General features: G+C 51.9%; 1 protein-coding gene across 1 annotated transcript in view; it reads right to left on the bottom strand.

Moving 5' to 3' along the window:
- LOC136628683 (zinc finger protein 420-like) overlaps positions 1-22,310 on the bottom strand; it is a 312,230-nt gene that overhangs the window by 265,881 nt on the left and 24,039 nt on the right. Inside the window, exons 2-5 of the mRNA XM_066604789.1 lie at positions 3,684-3,830; positions 1,833-2,012; positions 1,627-1,750; positions 1,480-1,544 (exon numbers count right to left, since the gene is read on the bottom strand). Of these exons, the coding sequence (XP_066460886.1) occupies positions 1,480-1,544; positions 1,627-1,750; positions 1,833-2,012; positions 3,684-3,761 (447 nt within the window). The 5' untranslated portion in view covers positions 3,762-3,830. The remainder of the gene's footprint in view (positions 1-1,479; positions 1,545-1,626; positions 1,751-1,832; positions 2,013-3,683; positions 3,831-22,310) is intronic.

Here is a 22,310-nt window from a genome sequence, read left to right on the forward strand (position 1 = left end):
GGAATATGCCCTCCCTCCCCAAAAACAACAGACCCCTAATTACTTTATTACTAGGTTTTTATAAGACCATCAAATAGCCTAGAACATCTTCAAGACATTGACTCCACAGGAGAAGGTTCCCCCCTTACCTCCCCCCTCCCTTCTACCTTCCTTTCTCCATGAATCGCCCTGGCCAGGCCATTACTCTACATGCTTACAGCCTTGTAATAAAAAGCTCGTTATGGTCTCACTATTTGGGAAATCACCAGTTATATCCTTCCAATATAATTCCTGTAATTCTGTGATGTAACTAATTCACAAAAGGCTTCATCTTTAACTTGTTGGACTTTGTAGTACATTTCAGGCCAAAAACTTCAGACTGAATAAGCCCCATATCCATCCAGTTCAGCCTATTACCCCCAATGTTGATCCAGAGGAAGGCAAAATCCCCAATGAGGTAGAAGCTTATTTTACATATTTAAGGGAAAAAAATTCCTTCCTGACTCCAATCTGGAATAATCCCCTGATTAACGACCCTTCGGAAGGAGTTACCAATAAACAATAGTAAATAACAAAAGAAAACCTACTGATCGGCCCACAAACCTCAGATGGGACAGCTTCCACCCAAAATACATTGAGGAAGTAAGTGACTCGGCCCATGAGTACCTCATGACGCTTATCTGGGGCTTTTCCTACAGACAGGTAGATCTTGAGGGGTGAGACCTTTATGTTGGGCATGGTGTTCACGGATCAGATATCGGACTGGACATCTCTAACGGTTCTGGAAGCTCCTGCCGGCTAATACTACACCAATAGGCCACTTAGGAGGCCCAGTGATACAGGGGAAAGTTATGGAAGCTCGTTTGTCCAGAGATCACATCTTCTCTGCTGTATTTAGTGGTTACGACTCACCTGGGCGGTTACCTGTAGGAGTCTCCTCTTTACACCGCTGATCGCCCCTCACATTTATCTCTGTAGTAGTAATATTGGTCACATCTTCATCCGGATACAAAAGCTGTGAGACAAATATTGTAGAAGTCAGCAGCCGGTTGAAAAAGTCGTGTGGAATGTTTTATGACATAATGCCCTGACAGGAGTAGTTATCTGAGCCACATAGCTGCCGATCTAGAAGCTGGACATAGATATTACATGGCGGCTCAATGACCCCTCAGGATCCTCATACACATGTATATCCGGCATGGCTAGACACGCTGCAGGTTGTCTCAGTAGAGGAGATCAGCGTCTACCAGACACATCCGCTGCTTGTCTCGGGGAAATAAAGGAGCAGATAGATATAAATCCAACCTGTTGGCTCCTTATTCCCACCAGCAGTCTCCACCGCCAGAACACTGGGAGAAGATCCAGACAAGATGTAATGTCTCTGGTCAGCGGTAATCCTGCCATCTCCACCGGCCTCATCACACAAGGAGAAGACATCTAATAAGACTGAAGACAAGAGCTTCACAGCCTTCTACAGATCAGAGGGACATCTCCATCTACCTGATGGTCCTGTGGAAGAAGAGGACGGGGACATCTCTCTGGGGTTCTTCTCTTACTGGATGGAACTGCAGGAAACACAGACGGACACTGAAGTCATTCCTTATATACAGATAATAAAGTCCCCGTGGATTTAGTCCTGTCTATTACCTGGTGATGGGAGCGGCTGGCGGGTCTCCATCATGGCCTCCTTGTACAGATCCTTGTGTCCTTCTAAATACTCCCACTGCTCCATGGAGAAATAGACAGCGACATCCTGACACCTTATAGGAACCTGACAACACAATATACAGTCATCACCCAGAAGCCTCCAGTGCTGTTACTGTATAATGTCCCAGCATTCCCTGCAGCGTCACCTCTCCAGTCAGCAGCTCAATCATCTTGTTGGTGAGTTCTAGAATCTTCTGTACATTGATGTCCTGATGTAACGGGGGGTTAGGTGGGTCCCCCGAAATTGGGCTCTGGGGTTTTTCCCATCTATCACACATAGGGGCCCGACGGCCATCACTAGAGACCCTCTTCACTACTGTGTAATCCTGTATATGGGGAGACATTAATAAATATTACTACAGACATTTCCACAGTCCATCACCTCTCCACTGACATCATTAGTTATTACCATAGATAAGGATGATGTAATGTGAGTGTGACATCATCAGAAACTCTTACTTCTTCAGTGACATCATCCGTTAACATAATTTTTAAAAAAATTGTCAAAATCAAACAGATGGCCTATTGGTTATAGAGAATGATACAAAATTATATACTTTATTGATATTTATGCGCGTATTACAGACAAAGACACTTAAAAAATGAAGGAATAGGTGGCTGAACTAAATCCTTACAATATATATTTAGTTCTTTTATGGACCCAGTAAGGATTTAGTTCAGCCACCTATTCCTTAATTTAAAAATGTCTTTGTCTGTATTGAGCGCATTGTTGTTTATTTGTTCAGTCGCTTCCGACTCTTCATGATCTCGTGGACCAGCCCACGCTAGAGCTTCCTGTCAACGGTCGCCACCCAAAACTCCACCAGTGTCCAGTCTTTCACTTGGAGGATATCAACCATCCATCTTGCCCTTGGTCGGCCTCTCTTCTTTTTTCCTTCCACTTTCCCCAACATCAGCATCTTCTCCAAGGTATCCTGTCTTCTCATTATAAGGCCAAAGTACTTCAGTTTTGCACGACTGGACTGGATTCAGTAAAGATTTAGTTCAGCCACCTATTCCTTAATTTTTAAGTTGTCTGTTTTGAGTGCATACATGAGAATAAAGTATATAATTTATATTATTCTCTTTTGGGAGGGTATAACCACTAGGCCATCTTTTTGCCTTTGGCAATTTTTGGGAAATTATGTTTATTTAGCCTAGTATAAACTAAGGGCTCATGCACACAGGCAAATATTTGCTGCGGAATCCAGAGTGGGCGTCCACCTCTGGATTCTGCACCAATCACCCTCCATAGTATGCAATGCACAAAAGATTCTTCATGCACACGAGCGGAAACCAATTGCGGTTTTTGGTCATGGATAAAAAACTGCAGTATGCTCTATTTCACTGCAGTTCCCACATGGACGGCTTCATTGAAGTCAATGAAAGCTGTCCTATCCATGGGAAAAGCAGGGGTTTAAAAAAAATGTACTGCACATGTCCAACGGCGAGCCATGCGGACTATGCTCAGTACAGAAAACCTGGAAGAAGAGAGGTCTGCGGGGAAGCCACTGGCTGCACACACGGATACCCACTGCTGTCAGGGCCATATTTCATGCGGGATTCTCCAGGCGGAATCTAGACCTGCTGTGTGTATGAGGCCTTAGGCTGCTCCCTTTTTATACACATCATCCATTATTAGCATAGATAAGAATAATGTAAAGTGACATCATCAGACTCTCTACCCTCATCAATGACATCATCTGTTATTACCATAGAACAGAATAATGTAAAGTGACATCATCAGACTCTCTACCCTCATCAATTACATCATCTGTTATTACCATAGAAGAGAATATAATGTGACATCATCAGAATCTCTCCCCTCACCAATGACATCATCTGTTATTACCATAGAAGAGAATAATGTAATGTGACATCATCAGAATCTCTCCCCCCTCCAGTGACATCATCTGTCATTACCATAGATGAGAATAATGTAATGTGACATCATCATAATCTCTCCCCTCTCCAGTGACATCATCAGAATCTCTCACCTCTCCAGTAAGCTGGAGGAGTATCTCTAGGGTGACATTTAATATACTTTCCGCCATCTTGCTCTTGTCCTTCTCCATCCTTCCCGGGTCAGCGAGGATAAATTCTCTTATAGACGGATCTCAGCAGAGGATCCGGTGTTGTAGAACCTGAAGGGAAAGAAGATTAAACAATATAAAAGCTGCGCAAAACAAGAAGGAGAAAGATTAGAGGAGAGATTAAAGGGCAGCTGTTTTATGATGCCAGAACTGCCGGCAGCAACACATCCTGACAGCCACACGGCAGACATGGAGGTTCTATCAGAGATGCTGCAGCGTACAGAGAACAGAATTTACAAAGTAGTCAGAAACAGGGAGAATAGTCATAGGGGCGGTCCCTGCAGACTTCTCCCAACCCCCACTCGTCTGTCCACAGTAATCAGTACCCCACATGTACTGCCCTCTCAGTCCTCACGGCGCTCCTCCTCCTCTGCGGTGCACTGATGAGCGGTGGCAGTGAAGTATATATGCAGTATATTTAGCACGGGTTGACTTGGTTCTCATAGTCGTGTACAGATAAGATGCCCTCCCATAGTCAAAGACAGATGAGACCCCCCACCACCCCACTCCCATAGTCAAAGACAGATGAGACGCCCCCCCCCCCCACTTCCATAGTCAAAGACAGATGAGACGCCCCCCCCACTCCCATAATCAAAGACAGATGAGACGCCCCCCACATAGTCGTCGACAGATGAGACGCCCCCCCCCATAGTTGTCGACAGATGAGACGCCCTCCCCCCATAGTCGTGGACAGATGAGACGCCCTCCCCCCATAGTCGTCGACAGATGAGACGCCCTCCCCCCATAGTCGTCGACAGATGAGACGCCCTCCCCCCATAGTCGTCGACAGATGAGACGCCCTCCCCCCATAGTCGTCGACAGATGAGGAGCCCTCCCCCCTTAGTCGTCGACAGATGAGGAGCCCTCCCCCATAGTCGTCGACAGATGAGACGCCCTCCCCCCATAGTCGTCGACAGATGAGACGCCCTCCCCCCATAGTCGTCGAAAGATGAGACGCCCTCCCCCCATAGTCGTCGACAGAGGAGACGCCCTCCCCCCATAGTCGTGGACAGATGAGACGCCCTCCCCCCATAGTCGTTGACAGATGAGACACCCTCCCCCCATAGTCGTCGACAGATGAGACGCCCTCCCCCCATAGTCGTGGACAGATGAGACGCCCTCCCCCCATAGTCGTGGACAGATGAGACGCCCACCCCCCATAGTCGTCGACAGATGAGACGCCCTCCCCCCATAGTCGTCGACAGATGAGACGCCCCCCCCCCCTATAGTCGTGGACAGATGAGACGCCCTCCGCCCATAGTCGTGGACTGATGAGACGCCCTCCCCCCATAGTCGTGGACTGATGAGACGCCCTCCCCCCATAGTCGTGGACAGATGAGACGCACTCCCCCCATAGTCGTCGACAGATGAGACGCCCTCCCCCCATAGTCGTCGAAAGATGAGACGCCCTCCCCCCATAGTCGTCAACAGATGAGACGCCTTCCCCCCATAGTTGTCAACAGATGAGACGCCCTCCCCCCATAGTCGTGGACAGATGAGACGCCCTCCCCCCATAGTCGTCGACAGATGAGACGCCCTCTCCCCATAGTCGTCGACAGATGAGACGCCCTCCCCCCATAGTCGTCGACAGATGAGACGCCCTCCACCCATAATCGTCGACAGATGAGACGCCCACCCCCCATAGTCGTCGACAGATGAGACGCCCTCCCCCCATAGTCGTCGACAGATGAGACGCCCCCCCCCCCCTATAGTCGTGGACAGATGAGACGCCCTCCGCCCATAGTCATGGACTGATGAGACGCCCTCCCCCCATAGTCGTGGACAGATGAGACGCCCTCCCCCCATAGTCGTGTACAGATGAGACGCCCCCCATATTCGTGGACAGATGAGACCCCCCTCCCATAGTCGTGGACAGATGAGACTCCCCCCTCCCATAGTCGTGGACGGATGAGACGCCCCCCCCCCCATAGTCGGGTACAGATGAGACCCCCCCCTCATAGTCGTGTACAGATGAGATGCCCCCCCATAGTCATGTACAGATGGGACGCCCCCCCCCCCATAGTCGATAACAGATGAGACGCCCTCCCATACTTGTGCATAGATGAGAACCCCGCATACTCGTGTACAGATGAGATGCCCCCCTTATTGTCGTGTACAGATGAGACACCCCCCCTAGTCATGTCCAGATGAAACGCCCCCCATAGTCGTGTACATATGAGACGCCCCCCATAGCCGTATACAGATGATACGCCCCCCATAGCCGTATACAGATGAGACGCCCCCCCATAGTCGTGTACAGATGAGACGCCCCCTCCCCCATGGTTTTGTACAGATGGTACGCCCCCCCCCCATGGTGGTGTACATATGATACGCCCCCCCCCCATAATCGTGTACAGATGAGACGCCCCCCCCCCATAGTCGTCGACAGATGAGACGCCCCCCCCCATAGTCGTGTACAGATGAGACGCCCCCCCCGTAGTCGTGTACAAATGAGACGCCCCCCCATAGTCGTGGACAGATGAGACGCCCTCCCCCCATAGTCGTGGACAGATGAGACGCCCTCCCCCCATAGTTGGGGACAGATGAGACGCCCTCCCCCCATAGTCGTCGAAAGATGAGACGCCCTCCCCCCCATAGTCGTCGACAGATGAGACGCCCTCCCCCCATAGTCGTCGACAGATGAGACGCCCTCCCCCCATAGTCCTCGACAGATGAGACGCCCTCCCCCCATAGTCCTGGACAGATGAGACGCCCTCCCCCCATAGTAGTCGACAGATGAGACGCCCCCCCCCATAGTCGTCAACAGATGAGACGCCCTCCCCCCATAGTCGTTGACAGATGAGACGCCCTCCCCCCATAGTCGTCGACAGATGAGACGCCCTCCCCCATAGTCGTCGACAGATGAGACGCCCTCCCCCATAGTCGTCGACAGATGAGACGCCCTCCCCCCATAGTCGTCGAAAGATGAGACGCACTCCCCTCATTGTCGTCGACAGATGAGACGCCCTCCCCCCATAGTCGTCGACAGATGAGATGCCCTCCCCCCAAAGTCGTGGACAGATGAGACGCCCTCCCTCCAAAGTCGTGGACAGATGAGACGCCCTCCCCCCATAGTCGTGGACAGATGAGACGCCCTCCCCCCATAGTCGTGGACAGATGAGACGCCCTCCCCCATAGTCGTGGACAGATGAGACGCCCTCCCCCCATAGTCGTGGAAAGATGAGACGCCTTCCCCCTATAGTCGTGGACAGATGAGACGCCATCCCCCCATAGTCGTGGACAGATGAGACGCCCTCCCCCACATAGTTGTGGACAGTTGAGTCACCCCCCCCATAGTCGTGGATAGAGGAGACGTCCCCCCCACAGTCGTGTATAGATGAGATGCCCCCCCCCATAGTCGTGGACAGACGAGACGTCCCCCCCACAGTCGTGGACAGATGAGACGTCCCCCACACAGTCGTGGACAGATGAGACGTCCCCCACACAGTCGTGGACAGATGAGACGTCCCCCCCCCCCACAGTCGTCTACAGATGAGACGTCCGCCTTACAGTCGTGTACAGATGAGACGTCCGCCTTACAGTCGTGTACAGATGAGACGTCCGCCTCACAGTCGTGTACAGATGAGACGTCCCCCCCCAGAGTCGTGTACAGATGAGACGCCCCCCCCCACAGTCGTGAACAGATGAGATGTCTGCCCCACAGTCGTGTACAGATGAGAAGTCCCCCCCACAGTCATGTACAGATGAGAAGTCCCCCCCAGTCGCGAACAGATGAGACGTCCCCCCCCTATAGTCATGTATAGATGAGACGCACCCCCCCCCCCCATAGTCGTGGACAGATGAGACGCCCCCCCATAGTCGTGTACAGATGAGACGCCCCCCATAGTCATGTACTGGTGAGACGCCCCCCCATAGTCGTAGACAGATGAGACACCCCTCCCCCCCCATAGTCGTGTACAGATGAGACGCCCCCCCCGTAGTCGTGTACTGGTGAGACGCCCCCCCATAGTCGTAGACAGATGAGACGCCTCCCCATAGTCGTGTACAGATGAGACGCCCCCCCCAAAGTCGTGTACAGATGAGACGTCCCTTCATAGCCGTGGACAGATGGGACACCCCCCCCACAGTCGTGTACAGATGAGACGTCCCCCCCACAGTCGTGAACAGATAAGAAGTCCCCCCATAGTCGTAGACAGATGAGATGCCCCCCCATAATCGTGTACAGATGAGACGCCCCCCCCCCATAGTCGTGTACAGATGAGACGCCCCCCCGTAGTCGTGTACTGGTGAGACGCCCCCCCATAGTCGTAGACAGATGAGACGCCTCCCCATAGTCGTGTACAGATGAGACGCCCCCCCCCCCCATAGTCGTGTACAGATGAGACACCCCCCCATAGCCGTGGACAGATGGGACACCCCCCCCCCACAGTCGTGTACAGATGAGACGCCCCCCGTAGTCGTGTACTGGTGAGACGCCCCCCCATAGTCGTAGACAGATGAGACGCCTCCCCACAGTCGTGTACAGATGAGACGCCCCCCCATAGTCGTGTACAGATGAGACGCCCCCCCGTAGCCGTGGACAGATGGGACACCCCCCCCCCACAGTCGTGTACACATGAGACGCCACCCCCACAGTCGTGAACAGATGAGAAGTCCCCCCCCTAGACGCGTACAGATGAGACGTCCCTCCCCTATAGTCAGGTATAGATGAGGCCCCCCTCCCATAGTCGTGGACGGATGAGACGCCCCCCTCCCATAGTCGTGGATGGATGAGACGCCCCCCCTCCCATAATCGTGGACGGATGGGACGCCCCCCCACACCCCCATAGTCGTGGACAGATGAGACACCCCCCATAGTCGTGGACAGATGAGAAGTCCCCCCCCTAGTCGCGTACAGATGAGACGTCCCCCCCTATAGTCATGTATAGATGAGACGCCCCCCCCCCCATAGTCGTGTACAGATGAGATGCCCCCCCATAGTCGTGTACTGGTGAGACGTCCCCCCCATAGTCGTGTACAGATGAGACGCCCCCGATAGTCGTGCACAGATGACACACCCCCATAGCCGTGGACAGATGGGACACCCCCTCATAGTTGTGTACTGATGAGACGCCTGCCCATAGTTGTGTACAGATGAGACACCTCCCCCCATAGTTGTGTACAGATGAGACGCCCCCCCATAGTCGTGTACAGATGAGACCCCTCTCCCATAGTCGTGGACGGATGAGACGCCCCCCTCCCATAGTCGTGGACGGATGAGACGCCCCCCCACACCCCCATAGTCGTGGACAGATGAGAAGTCCCCCCCCCTAGTCGAGTACAGATGAGACGTCCCCCCCTAATAGTCATGTATAGATGAGACGCGCACCCCCCCCCCGTAGTTGTGGACAGATGAGACGCCCCCCCCCATAGTCGTGTACAGATGAGATGCCCCCCCATAGTCGTGTACTGGTGAGACGCCCCCCCCCCATAGTCGTGTACAGATGAGACGCCCCCCCATAGTCGTGTACAGATGGGACACCCCCTCATAGTTGTGTACTGATGAGACGCCTGCCCATAGTTGTGTACAGATGAGACACCTCCCCCCCATAGTTGTGTACAGATGAGACGCCCCCCCATAGTCGTGTACAGATGAGACGCCTGCCCATAGTTGTGTACAGATGAGACACCTCCCCCCCATAGTTGTGGTACAGATGAGACCCCCCCTCCCATAGTCGTGGACGGATGAGACCCCCCACCCTCCCATAGTCGTGGACGGATGAGACGCCCCCCCGTAGTCGTGTACTGGTGAGACGCCCCCCCATAGTCGTAGACAGATGAGACGCCTCCCCATAGTCGTGTACAGATGAGACGCCCCCCCCCCCCCATAGTCGTGTACAGATGAGACACCCCCCCATAGCCGTGGACAGATGGGACACCCCCCCCCCACAGTCGTGTACATATGAGACGCCCCCCGTAGTCCTGTACTGGTGAGACGCCCCCCCATAGTCGTAGACAGATGAGACGCCTCCCCACAGTCGTGTACAGATGAGACGCCCCCCCCATAGTCGTGTACAGATGAGACGCCCCCCCGTAGCCGTGGACAGATGGGACACCCCCCCCCCACAGTCGTGTACACATGAGACGCCACCCCCACAGTCGTGAACAGATGAGAAGTCCCCCCCCTAGACGCGTACAGATGAGACGTCCCTCCCCTATAGTCAGGTATAGATGAGGCCCCCCTGCCATAGTCGTGGACGGATGAGACGCCCCCCTCCCATAGTCGTGGATGGATGAGACGCCCCCCTCCCATAATCGTGGACGGATGGGACGCCCCCCCACACCCCCATAGTCGTGGACAGATGAGACACCCCCCATAGTCGTGGACAGATGAGAAGTCCCCCCCTAGTCGCGTACAGATGAGACGTCCCCCCCTATAGTCGTGTACAGATGAGATGCCCCCCCATAGTCGTGTACTGGTGAGACGTCCCCCCCATAGTCGTGTACAGATGAGACGCCCCCGATAGTCGTGCACAGATGACACACCCCCATAGCCGTGGACAGATGGGACACCCCCTCATAGTTGTGTACTGATGAGACGCCTGCCCATAGTTGTGTACAGATGAGACACCTCCCCCCATAGTTGTGTACAGATGAGACGCCCCCCCATAGTCGTGTACAGATGAGACCCCCCTCCCATAGTCGTGGACGGATGAGACGCCCCCCTCCCATAGTCGTGGACGGATGAGACGCCCCCCCACACCCCCATAGTCGTGGACAGATGAGACACCCCCCATAGTCGTGGACAGATGAGAAGTCCCCCCCCCCAGTCGCGTACAGACGAGACGTCCCCCCCCAATAGTCATGTATAGATGAGACGCACCCCCCCCCCCCCGTAGTTGTGGACAGATGAGATGCCCCCCCCCCATAGTCGTGTACAGATGAGATGCCCCCCCATAGTCGTGTACTGGTGAGACGCCCCCCCCCATAGTCGTGTACAGATGAGACGCCCCCCCATAGTCGTGTACAGATGGGACACCCCCTCATAGTTGTGTACTGATGAGACGCCTGCCCATAGTTGTGTACAGATGAGACACCTCCCCCCCATAGTTGTGTACAGATGAGACGCCCCCCCATAGTCGTGTACAGATGAGACGCCTGCCCATAGTTGTGTACAGATGAGACACCTCCCCCCCATAGTTGTGTACAGATGAGACCCCCCCTCCCATAGTCGTGGACGGATGAGACCCCCCACCCTCCCATACTCGTGGACGGATGAGACCCCCCCCCTCCCATAGTCGTGGACAGATGAGACCCCCCCCCTCCCATAGTCGTGGACGGATGAGACGCCCCCCTCCCATAGTTGTGGACGGATGAGACGCCCCCCTCCCATAGTTGTGGACGGATGAGAGGTATACAAGTGATAATAGCTATATACAAGTGATAATATCTATATACAAGTGATAATAGCTATATACGGATGATAATAGCAAATACAGATGATAATAGCTAGATACAAGTGATAATAGCTATATACAAGTGATAATAGCTATATACAAAACATAAAGGCTGCAGACGTCACATCACAAAGTATAAAGATAGCAAGTTACATTATTACCTAAACGATTCCAGATCACATATTACATCACCAGAGGTGCCCTCACTCCTAGGGGGTCAGCAGATCACATATTACATCACCAGAGGTGCCCTCACTCCTAGGGGGTCAGCAGATCACATATTACATCACCAGAGGTGCCCTCACTCCTAGGGGGTCAGCAGATCCTCATCTGGTCTCTGAAGAGTCCGGACTACTCAGAGCTTCTCAGCCTTCCATCAGAGAGTCCAGGACTTCTCCTCCTAGCTTCCTAAAGCTCCTTCTCCCCCTAACCCTGTCCTGTCCTTTATACTATAGAACTTGCTGAGTCATAGGCCATATTCTCCAAGATGTTATTAGTCTGAGACCCCCCACCATCTGAAGGAGCCAGTTTCATTGATCAAAGGTTCAGAATTAACAACTCAATCCCCTAGACAATGCTGATGGTATCACAGGGAGACTCAGCAGATACAATGTGGCCATACAATGTATATGGAGAGAGGTCAAAGAAACCTACAAATGGAAATTACTGCAGTTAGTAGAAGTAAGACCAATAGACATGTCAGACCTCTAGAACTAAGGAGTCGCAGTCACATGTCACAGTTACATCAAAGCTTCCTCCACCAAACAGAAGGGAAGTCCACAAGAATGTTCAAGGCTATTCCTATGGAAGATACAACACGGAGGGCTGCAAATAGCCAATTATATTTGCACCATACCCCCCCCCCCCAAAATCGTGTACAGATGAGACGCCCCCCCCCCATAGTCGTGGACAGATGAGACGCCCCCCATAGTCTTGTACAGATGAAACGCCCCCCCCCCCATAGTTGGGGACAGATTAGACGCCCCCCATAGTCGTGGACAAATGAGACGCCCCCCCCCCCATAGTCGTGGACAGATGAGACGCCCCCCATAGTCGTGGACAAATGAGACGCCCCCCATAGTCGTGGACAGATGAGACGCCCCCCCCATAGTCGTGGACAGATTAGACGCCCCCATAGTCGTGGACAGATGAGACGCCCCCACATAGTCGTGTACATATGAGACGCCCCCCCATAGTCGTGGACAAATGAGACGCCCCCCTATACTCGTGGACAGATGAGACGCCCCCATAGTCGTGGACAGATGAGACGCCTTCCCATAGTCGTGCACAGATGAGACGCCTCCCCATAGTCGTGCACAGATGAGACACCTCCCCATAGTCGTGTACACATGAGACGCCCCCCCATAGTCGTGCACAGATGAGACGCCGCCCCCATAGTCGTGTACAGATGAGACGCCCCAAGTATTCGTGTACAAATAAGAGGCCCCCCCATAGTCGTGTACAAATGAGACGCCCCCCCACATAGTCGTGTACAGATGAGACGCCCCCACATAGTCGTGTACAGATGAGACGCCCCCACATAGTCGTGTACAGATGAAACGCCCCCACATAGTCGTGCACAGATGAGACGCCCCCATATAGTCATGTACAGATGAGACGCCCCCACATACTCATGTACAGATGAGACACCCCCACATAGTCATGTACAGATGAGACGCCCCCCCAAAGTCATGTACAGATGAGACGCCCTCACATAGTCGTGTACATATGACGCTCCCCCATAGCCGTATACAGATGAGACTCCCCCCATAGTCGTGTACAGATGAGATTCCCCCTCCCCCATAGTCCTATACAGATGAAACGCCCCCCCCCCACTGTTTTGTACAGATGATACAACCCCACATAGCCATGTACAGATGACGCGCCCCCCCAAAATCGTGTACAGATGAGACGCCCCCCATAGTCGTGTACAGGTGAGACCCCCCCCATAGTCGTGTATAGATGAGTCGCCCCCCCATAGTCATGTACAGATGAGACGCCCCCCCATACTCATAGACAGATGAGACGTCCCTCCCCCCATAGTCGTGTATAGATGAGACACCCCCCTCCCATAGTCGTGTACAGATGAGACCCCCCCCATAGTCGTGTACAAATGAGACGCCCTCCCCCCATAGTCGTGTACAAATGAGACGCCCTCCCCCCATAGTCGTGGACAGATGAGACACCCCCCATAGTCGTGGACAGATGAGACACCCCCCATAGTCGTGAACGGATGAGACGCCCCCCCATAGTCGTCTACAGATGAGACGCCCCCACATAGTCGTGTACAAATGAGATGCCCCCTCCATAGTTGTGGACAGATGAGACGCCCCCCACCATAGTCGTGGACAGATGAGATGTCCCCCCCATAGTCGTGGACACGTGAGACGTCCCTCCCCCCATAGGCGTGGACAGATGAGACCCCCCCCCCATAGTCGTGTACAGATGAGACGCCCCCCCATAGTCGTGTTGATAGGGGTCAATCATATTTTTAATAACCTAACATAAGAAGGATAAGGAAACAGTGTAATAAATGTGACATTGGTTATTTGGTTATATAATGTTATGTATTATGGAAATGAAAAATATGTAAAACATTCCGGAAGTTGCTAATAGAACTTGGATATAGAATCATATGTCAAAAGGTATATTCAAGCGTTTAATTGGATGATGATTTTAAAATACTAAATGTATGATTAATTAGATTTTATTCAGCTATCTTACAAGTCTGAACCCTTGACCAGGTACTGAATACTAAGTAGGTGGCTGAACCAGTTCTATGTGTTTAACTAGAAACAATGCCCCCTCTTTTGATGTGCAAATTGTTGAAGATTACATTCTGGTTTGGGAAGAAATGTAATTAAGAATGTACTCAGACAGTACGGAGTCAATCTTTATTATCATATGTAATTGTTTGATGTCCACTTCACACAGTTTTGCTGATACCTTTTGTTTAGAAGGCTTTTGATTTACAGCCATATTGTAATCTGTTGGAATGTAGACTTGGTCACAAAAGTAGATTGAAACTAAGTATCAGGTAACATTTGGAAACGCCTTCTTTCCATCTTGCATAAAAACTAGCAAACATTCGAAAATAAAGGAGAACTCATTCTGATACACTAGACTGTGTGTAGTAGCTTATTATGGTTCTCACCTATGAGTACTCAATATAATATTTCCTCTTAATTTGGACTTTCACATTTGGTCTCCGTTGACAGACCTCCAACAGTGTACAGATGAGAAGCCCCCCCATAGTCATGTAGAGATGATACACCCCCCCATAGTCGTGTACAGATGAGACGTCCTTCCCAAAGTCGTGCAATGATGAGACACCCCCCCCCCCATAGTCGTGTACAGATGATACACCCCCTCATAGTCGTGTACAAATGAGACGCCCTCCCATAGTCGTATATATAAGGCCCCCCACATAGCCATGTACAGATGAGACGCCCCCTATAATCGTGTAAAGAGGAGACGCCTCCCCATAGTCGTGTACAGATGAGAAGCCCCCCCATAGTCATGTAGAGATGAGACACCCTCCCATAGTCGTGTACAGATGATACACCCCCTCATGGTCGTGTACAGATGAGACACCCCCCATAGTCGTATATATAAGGCTCCCCCCATAGCCATGTACAGATGAGACGCACCCCATAATCGTGTAAAGAGGAGACGCCTCCCCATAATCGTGTAAAGAGACGCCGCCCCATAGTCGTGTACAGATGAGATGCCCCCACCATAGTCCTTTACAGATGAGACGCCCCCCCATAGTCGTGTACAGATGGGACGCCCCCCCATAGTCGTATATATAAGGCCCCCCCCCATAGCCATGTACAGATGAGACGCCCCCTATAATGATGTAAAGAGGAGACGCCTCCCCATAGTCGTGTACAGATGAGAAGCCCCCCCATAGTCAGGTAGAGATGATACACCCCCCATAGTCGTGTACAGATGAGACGTCCTCCCCAAAGTCGTGCAATAATGAGACACCCTCCCATAGTCGTGTACAGATGATACACCCCCTCATAGTCGTGTACAGATGAGACGCCCACCCATAGTCATATATATAAGGCCCCCCCATAGCCATGTACAGATGAGACGCCCCCCATAATCGTGTAAAGAGGAGACGCCTCCCCATAATCGTGTAAAGAGACGCCGCCCCATAGTCGTGTACAGATGAGATGCCCCCACCATAGTCCTTTACAGATGAGACGCCCCCCCATAGTCGTGTGCAGATGAGACACCTCTCCCCCATAGTCGTGTACAGATGAGACACCTCTCCCCCATAGTCGTGTACAGATGAAACCCCCCCATAGTCGTGGACACATGAGATGTCCCCATAGTCGTGTACAGATGAGACGCCCCCTCATAGTCGTGTACGGATGAAACCCCCCATAGTCATGTACAAATGAGACGCCACCACATAGTCGTGTACAGATGAAACACTCCATAGTCGTGTACAAATGAGACGCCCCCCCATAGTCGTGTACAGATCAGACGCCCCCCCCCCCCCATAGTCGTGTACAGATGAAACTCCCCATAGTCGTGTACAAATGAGACGCCCCCCCATAGTCGTGTACAGATGAGACGCCCCCCCAAAGTCGTGTACAGATGAGACACCCCCCCCCCATAGTCGGGTACAGATGAGACGCCCCCCCCCCCATAGTCGGCTACAGATGAGACGCCCCCCATAGTTGTGTACAGATGAGATGCCCCCCCATAGTCGTGTACAGATGAGACGCCCCCCCCATAGTCGTGTACAGATGAGACCCCCCCCCCCCCATAGTTGTGTACAGATGAGACGACCCTCCCCCCATAGCCGTGGACAGATGCGACCCCCCCCCCATAGTCGTGAACAAATGACGCCCCCCATAGTCGTGTACAGATGACACGTCCCTCCCCCCATAGTCATGTACAGATGAGACGCCCCCCATAGTCGTGTACAGATGAGACGCCCCCCATAGTCGTGTACAGATGAGACGCCCCCCCCATAGTCGTGTACAAATGAGACGCCCCCCATAGTCGTGTACAGATGAGACGCCCCCCCCATAGTCGTGGACAGATGAGACGCCCCCCCCATAGTCGTGTACAGATGAGACACCCCCCCATAGTCGTGGACAGATGAGACGCCCCCCATAGTCGTGTACAGATGAGACACCCCCCCATAGTCGTGGACAGATGAGACGCCCCCCCCATAGTCGTGTTGATAGGGGTCAATCATATTTTTAATAACCTAATATAAGAAAGATAAGGAAACAGTGTAATAAATGTGACATTGGTTATTTGGTTATATAATGTTATGTATTATGGAAATGAAAAATATGTAAAACATTCCGGAAGTTGCTAATAGAACTTGGATATAGAATCATATGTCAAAAGGTATATTCAAGCGTTTAATTGGATGATGATTTTAAAATACTAAATGTATGATTAATTAGATTTTATTCAGCTATCTTACAAGTCTGAACCCTTGACCAGGTACTGAATACTAAGTAGGTGGCTGAACCAGTTCTATGTGTAAACTAGAAACAATGCCCCCTCTTTTGATGTGCAAATTGTTGAAGATTACATTCTGGTTTGGGAAGAAATGTAATTAAGTACGTACTCAGACAGTACGGAGTCATCTTTACGATCATATGTAACTGTTTGATGTCCACTTCACACAGTTTTGCTGATACCTTTTGTTTAGAAGGCTTTTGATTTACAGCCATATTGTAATCTGTTGGAATGTAGACTTGGTCACCAAAGTAGATTGAAACTAAGTATCAGGTAACATTTGGAAACGCCTTCCTTCCATCTTTTTGCATAAAAACTAGCAAACATTCGAAAATAAAGGAGAACTCATTCTGATACACTAGACTGTGTGTAGTGGCTTATTATGGTTCTCACCTATGAGTACTCAATATAATATTTCCTCTTAATTTGCACTCAGGCAACATTCGCATTTGGTCTCCGTTGACAGACCCCCAACAGTGTACAGATGAGAAGCCCCCCCATAGTCATGTAGAGATGATACACCCCCCCATAGTCGTGTACAGATGAGACGTCCTCCCCAAAGTCGTGCAATGATGAGACCCCCCCCCATAGTCGTGTACAGATGATACACCCCCTCATAGTCGTGTACAGATGAGACGCCCTCCCATAGTCGTATATATAAGGCCCCCCCCCACAGCCATGTACAGATGAGACGCCCCCTATAATCGTGTAAAGAGGAGACGCCTCCCCATAGTCGTGTACAGATGAGAAGCCCCCCCATAGTCATGTAGAAATGAGACACCCTCCCATAGTCGTGTACAGATGATACACCCCCTCATAGTCGTGTACAGATGAGACACCCCCCATAGTCGTATATATAAGGCTCCCCCCATAGCCATGTACAGATGAGACGCCCCCCATAATCGTGTAAAGAGGAGACGCCTCCCCATAATCGTGTAAAGAGACGCGGCCCAATAGTCGTGTACAGATGAGATGCCCCCACCATAGTCCTTTACAGATGAGATGCCCCCCCATAGTCGTGTACAGATGAGACGCCCCCCCATAGTCGTATATATAAGGCCCCCCCCCATAGCCATGTACAGATGAGACGCCCCCTATAATCGTGTAAAGAAGAGACGCCTCCCCATAGTCGTGTACAGATGAGAAGCCCCCCCATAGTCAGGTAGAGATGATACACCCCCCATAGTCGTGTACAGATGAGACGTCCTCCCCAAAGTCGTGCAATGATGAGACACCCTCCCATAGTTGTGTACAGATGATACACCCCCTCATAGTCGTGTACAGATGAGACGCCCACCCATAGTCATATATATAGGGCCCCCCATAGCCATGTACAGATGAGACGCCCCCCATAATCGTGTAAAGAGGAGACGCCGCCCCATAGTCGTGTACAGAAGAGATGCCCCCACCATGGTCCTTTACAGATCAGACGCCCCCCCATAGTCGTGTACAGATGAGACACCTCTCCCCCATAGTCGTGTACAGATGAAACCCCCCCATAGTCGTGTACAGATGAGATGCCACTTCCCCCCTAGTCGTGTACAGATGAGATGCCACCCCCCATAGTCGTGTACAAATGAGACGCCCCCCCCTATAGTCGTGTACAGATGAGTCACCTCCCCATAGTCATGGACAGATGAGATGCCCCCACCCCCTGATAGTCGTGGACAGATGAGACGCCCCCCCGATAGTCATGGACAGATGAGACGCACCCCACCATAGTCGGGGACAGATGAGACGCCCCCCCCCCCCCATAGTCGGGGACAGATGAGACGCCCCCCCCCCATAGTCGGGGACAGATGAGACGCCCCCCCCCATAGTCGGGGACAGATGAGACGCATCCCCCCATAGTCGGGGACAGATGAGACGCCCCCCCCCATAGTCGGGGACAGATGAGACGCCCCCCCCCCATAGTCGTGTACAGATGAGAAGCCCCACCATAGTCGTGTACCGATAAGAAGCCCCCCCAAAGTCATGTAGAGATGATAGACCCCCCCATAGTCGTGTAGAGATGATACACCCCCTCATAGTCGTGTACAGATGAGACGCCCCCCCCATAGTCGTGTAGAGATGAGATGTCCCCCCCATTGTCGTGTACCGATGAGAAGCCCCGCAAAGTCATGAACAGATGAGACGCCCCCCCAAAGTCGTGTACAGATGATACACCCCCCATAGTCGTGTACAGATGAGATGCCCCCTATGGTCGTGTACAGATGAGACGTCCCCCCATAGTCGTGTACAGATGAGTCACCTCCCCATAGTCGTGGACAGATGAGACGCCCTCCCATAGTCGTGTATAGATGAGACGCACCCACATAGTCGTGTACATATGAGACGCCCCCCCCCCCATAGTCGTGGACAGATGAGACGCCCCCCCCCCCCCATAGTCGTGGATAGATGAGACGCCCCCCCATAGTCGTGGACAGATGAGACGCCCCCCATAATCTTGTACAGATGAGACGCCCCCCCCCCATAGTCGGGGACAGATTAGACGCCCCCCCATAGTCGTGGACAGATGAGACGCGCCCCATAGTCGTGGACAGATGAGACGCCCCCCCCCCCCATAGTCGAGGACAGATGAGACGCCCCCCCCATAGTCGTGGATAGATGAGACGCCCCCCCCCCCCCCATAGTCGTGGACAGATGAGACGCCCCCCATAGTCTTGTACAGATGAAACGCCCCCCCCCCCATTGTCGGGGACAGATTAGACGCGCCCCATAGTCGTGGACAGATGAGACGCCCCCCCCCATAGTCGTGGACAGATGAGACGCCCCCCCCATAGTCGTGGACAGATGAGATGCCCCCCATAGTCGTGGACAAATGAGACGCCCCCCCCCCCCCCCATAGTCGTGGACAGATGAGACGCCCCCCATAGTCGTGGACAAATGAGACGCCCCCCATAGTCGTGGACAGATGAGACGCCCCCCCCCATAGTCGTGGACAGATGAGACGCCCCCTTAGTCGTGGACAGATGAGACGCCCCCACATAGTCGTGTACATATGAGACGCCCCCCCATAGTCGTGGACAAATGAGACGCCCCCCATAGTCGTGGACAGATGAGACGCCCCCCCCATACTCGTGGACAGATGAGACGCTCCCATAGTCGTGGACAGATGAGACGCCTTCCCATAGTCGTGCACACATGAGACGCCTCCCCATATTCGTGCACAGATGAGACGCCTCCCCATAGTCGTGCACAGATGAGACGCCCCCCCCCATAGTCGTGTACAGATGAGACGCCCCAAGTATTCGTGTACAAATAAGAGGCCCCCCTATAGTCGTGTACAAATGAGACGCCCCCCCCACATAGTCGTGTACAGATGAGACGCCCCCACATAGTCGTGTACAGATGAGACGCCCCCACATAGTCGTGTACAGATGAAACGCCCCCACATAGTCGTGCACAGATGAGACGCCCCCACATAGTCATGTACAGATGAGACGCCCCCACATACTCATGTACAGATGAGACACCCCCACATAGTCATGTACAGATGAGACGCCCCCCCAAAGCCATGTACAGATGAGACGCCCCCACATAGTCGTGTACATATGACGCTCCCCCATAGCCGTATACAGATGAGACTCCCCCCATAGTCGTGTACAGATGAGATTCCCCCTCCCCCATAGTCCTATACAGATGAGACGCCCCCCCCCCATTGTTTTGTACAGATGATACAACCCCCCATAGCCGTGTACAGATTACGCGCCCCCCCCCCATAATCGTGTACAGATGAGACGCCCCCCATAGTCGTGTACAGATGAGACCCCCCCCATAGTCGTGTATAGATGAGTCGCCCCCCCATACTCATAGACAGATGAGACGTCCCTCCCCCCATAGTCGTGTATAGATGAGACACCCCCCTCCCATAGTCGTGTACAGATGAGACCCCCCCATAGTCGTGTACAAATGAGACACCCTCCCCCCATAGTCGTGTACAAATGAGACGCCCTCCCCCCATAGTCGTGGACAGATGAGACACCCCCCATAGTCGTGGACAGATGAGACACCCCCCATAGTCGTGGACGGAAGAGACGCCCCCCCAGAGTCGTGTACAGATGAGACGCCCCCACATAGTCGTGTACAAATGAGATGCTCCCCCCATAGTCGTGGACAGATGAGACGCCCCCCACCATAGTCGTGGACAGATGAGATGTCCCCCCCATAGTCGTGGACAGGTGAGACGTCCCTCCCCCCATAGTCGTGGACAGATGAGACCCCCCCCCCCATAGTCGTGTACAGATGAGACGCCCCCCCCATAGTCGTGTACAGATGAGACCCCCCCCCATAGTCATGTACAGATGAGACGCCCCCCCCCATAGTCGTGTACAGATGAGACGCCACCCCATAGTCGTGTTGATAGGGGTCAATCATATTTTTAATAACCTAACATAAGAAGGATAAGGAAACAGTGTAATAAATGTGACATAAGTTATTTGGTTATATAATGTTATGTATTATGGAAATGAAAAATATGTAAAACATTCCGGAAGTTGCTAATAGAACTTGGATATAGAATCATATGTAAAAAGGTATATTCAGGCGTTTATTTGGATGATGACTTTAAAATACTAAATGTATGATTAATTAGATTTTATTCAGCTATCTTACAAGTCTGAACCCTTGACCAGGTACTGAATACTAAGTAGGTGGCTGAACCAGTTCTATGTGTTTAACTAGAAACAATGCCCCCTCTTTTGATGTGCAAATTGTTGAAGATTACATTCTGGTTTGGGAAGAAATGTAATTAAGTACGTACTCAGACAGTACGGAGTCAATCTTTATTATCATATGTAATTGTTTGATGTCCACTTCACACAGTTTTGCTGATACCTTTTGTTTAGAAGGTTTTTGATTTACAGCCATATTGTAATCTGTTGGAATGTAGACTTGGTCACCAAAGTAGATTGAAACTAAGTATCAGGTAACCTTTGGAATCGCCTTCTTTCCATCTTGCATAAAAACTAGCAAACATTCGAAAATAAAGGAGAACTCATTCTGATACACTAGACTGTGTGTAGTGGCTTATTATGGTTCTCACCTATGAGTACTCAATATAATGTTTCCTCTTAATTTGGACTCAGGCAACATTCGCATTTGGTCTCCGTTGACAGACCCCCAACAGTGTACAGATGAGAAGCCCCCCCATAGTCATGTAGAGATGATACACCCCCCCATAGTCGTGTACAGATGAGACGTCCTCCCCAAAGTCGTGCAATGATGACACCCCCCCCATAGTCGTGTACAGATGATACACCCCCTCATAGTCGTGTACAAATGAGACGCCCTCCCATAGTCGTATATATAAGGCCCCCCCCATAGCCATGTACAGATGAGACGCCCCCTATAATCGTGTAAAGAGGAGACGCCTCCCCATAGTCGTGTACAGATGAGAAGCCCCCCCATAGTCATGTAGAGATGAGACACCCTCCCATAGTCGTGTACAGATGATACACCCCCTCATAGTCGTGTACAGATGAGACACCCCCCATAGTCGTATATATAAGGCTCCCCCCATAGCCATGCACAGATGAGACGCCCCCCATAATCGTGTAACGAGGAGACGCCTCCCCATAATCGTGTAAAGAGACGCCGCCCCATAGTCGTGTACAGATGAGACGCCCCCCCATAGTCG

This window comes from Eleutherodactylus coqui, chromosome 5 (genome assembly GCF_035609145.1).
Source record: "Eleutherodactylus coqui strain aEleCoq1 chromosome 5, aEleCoq1.hap1, whole genome shotgun sequence".
NCBI classification, from domain to species: domain Eukaryota; kingdom Metazoa; phylum Chordata; class Amphibia; order Anura; family Eleutherodactylidae; genus Eleutherodactylus; species Eleutherodactylus coqui.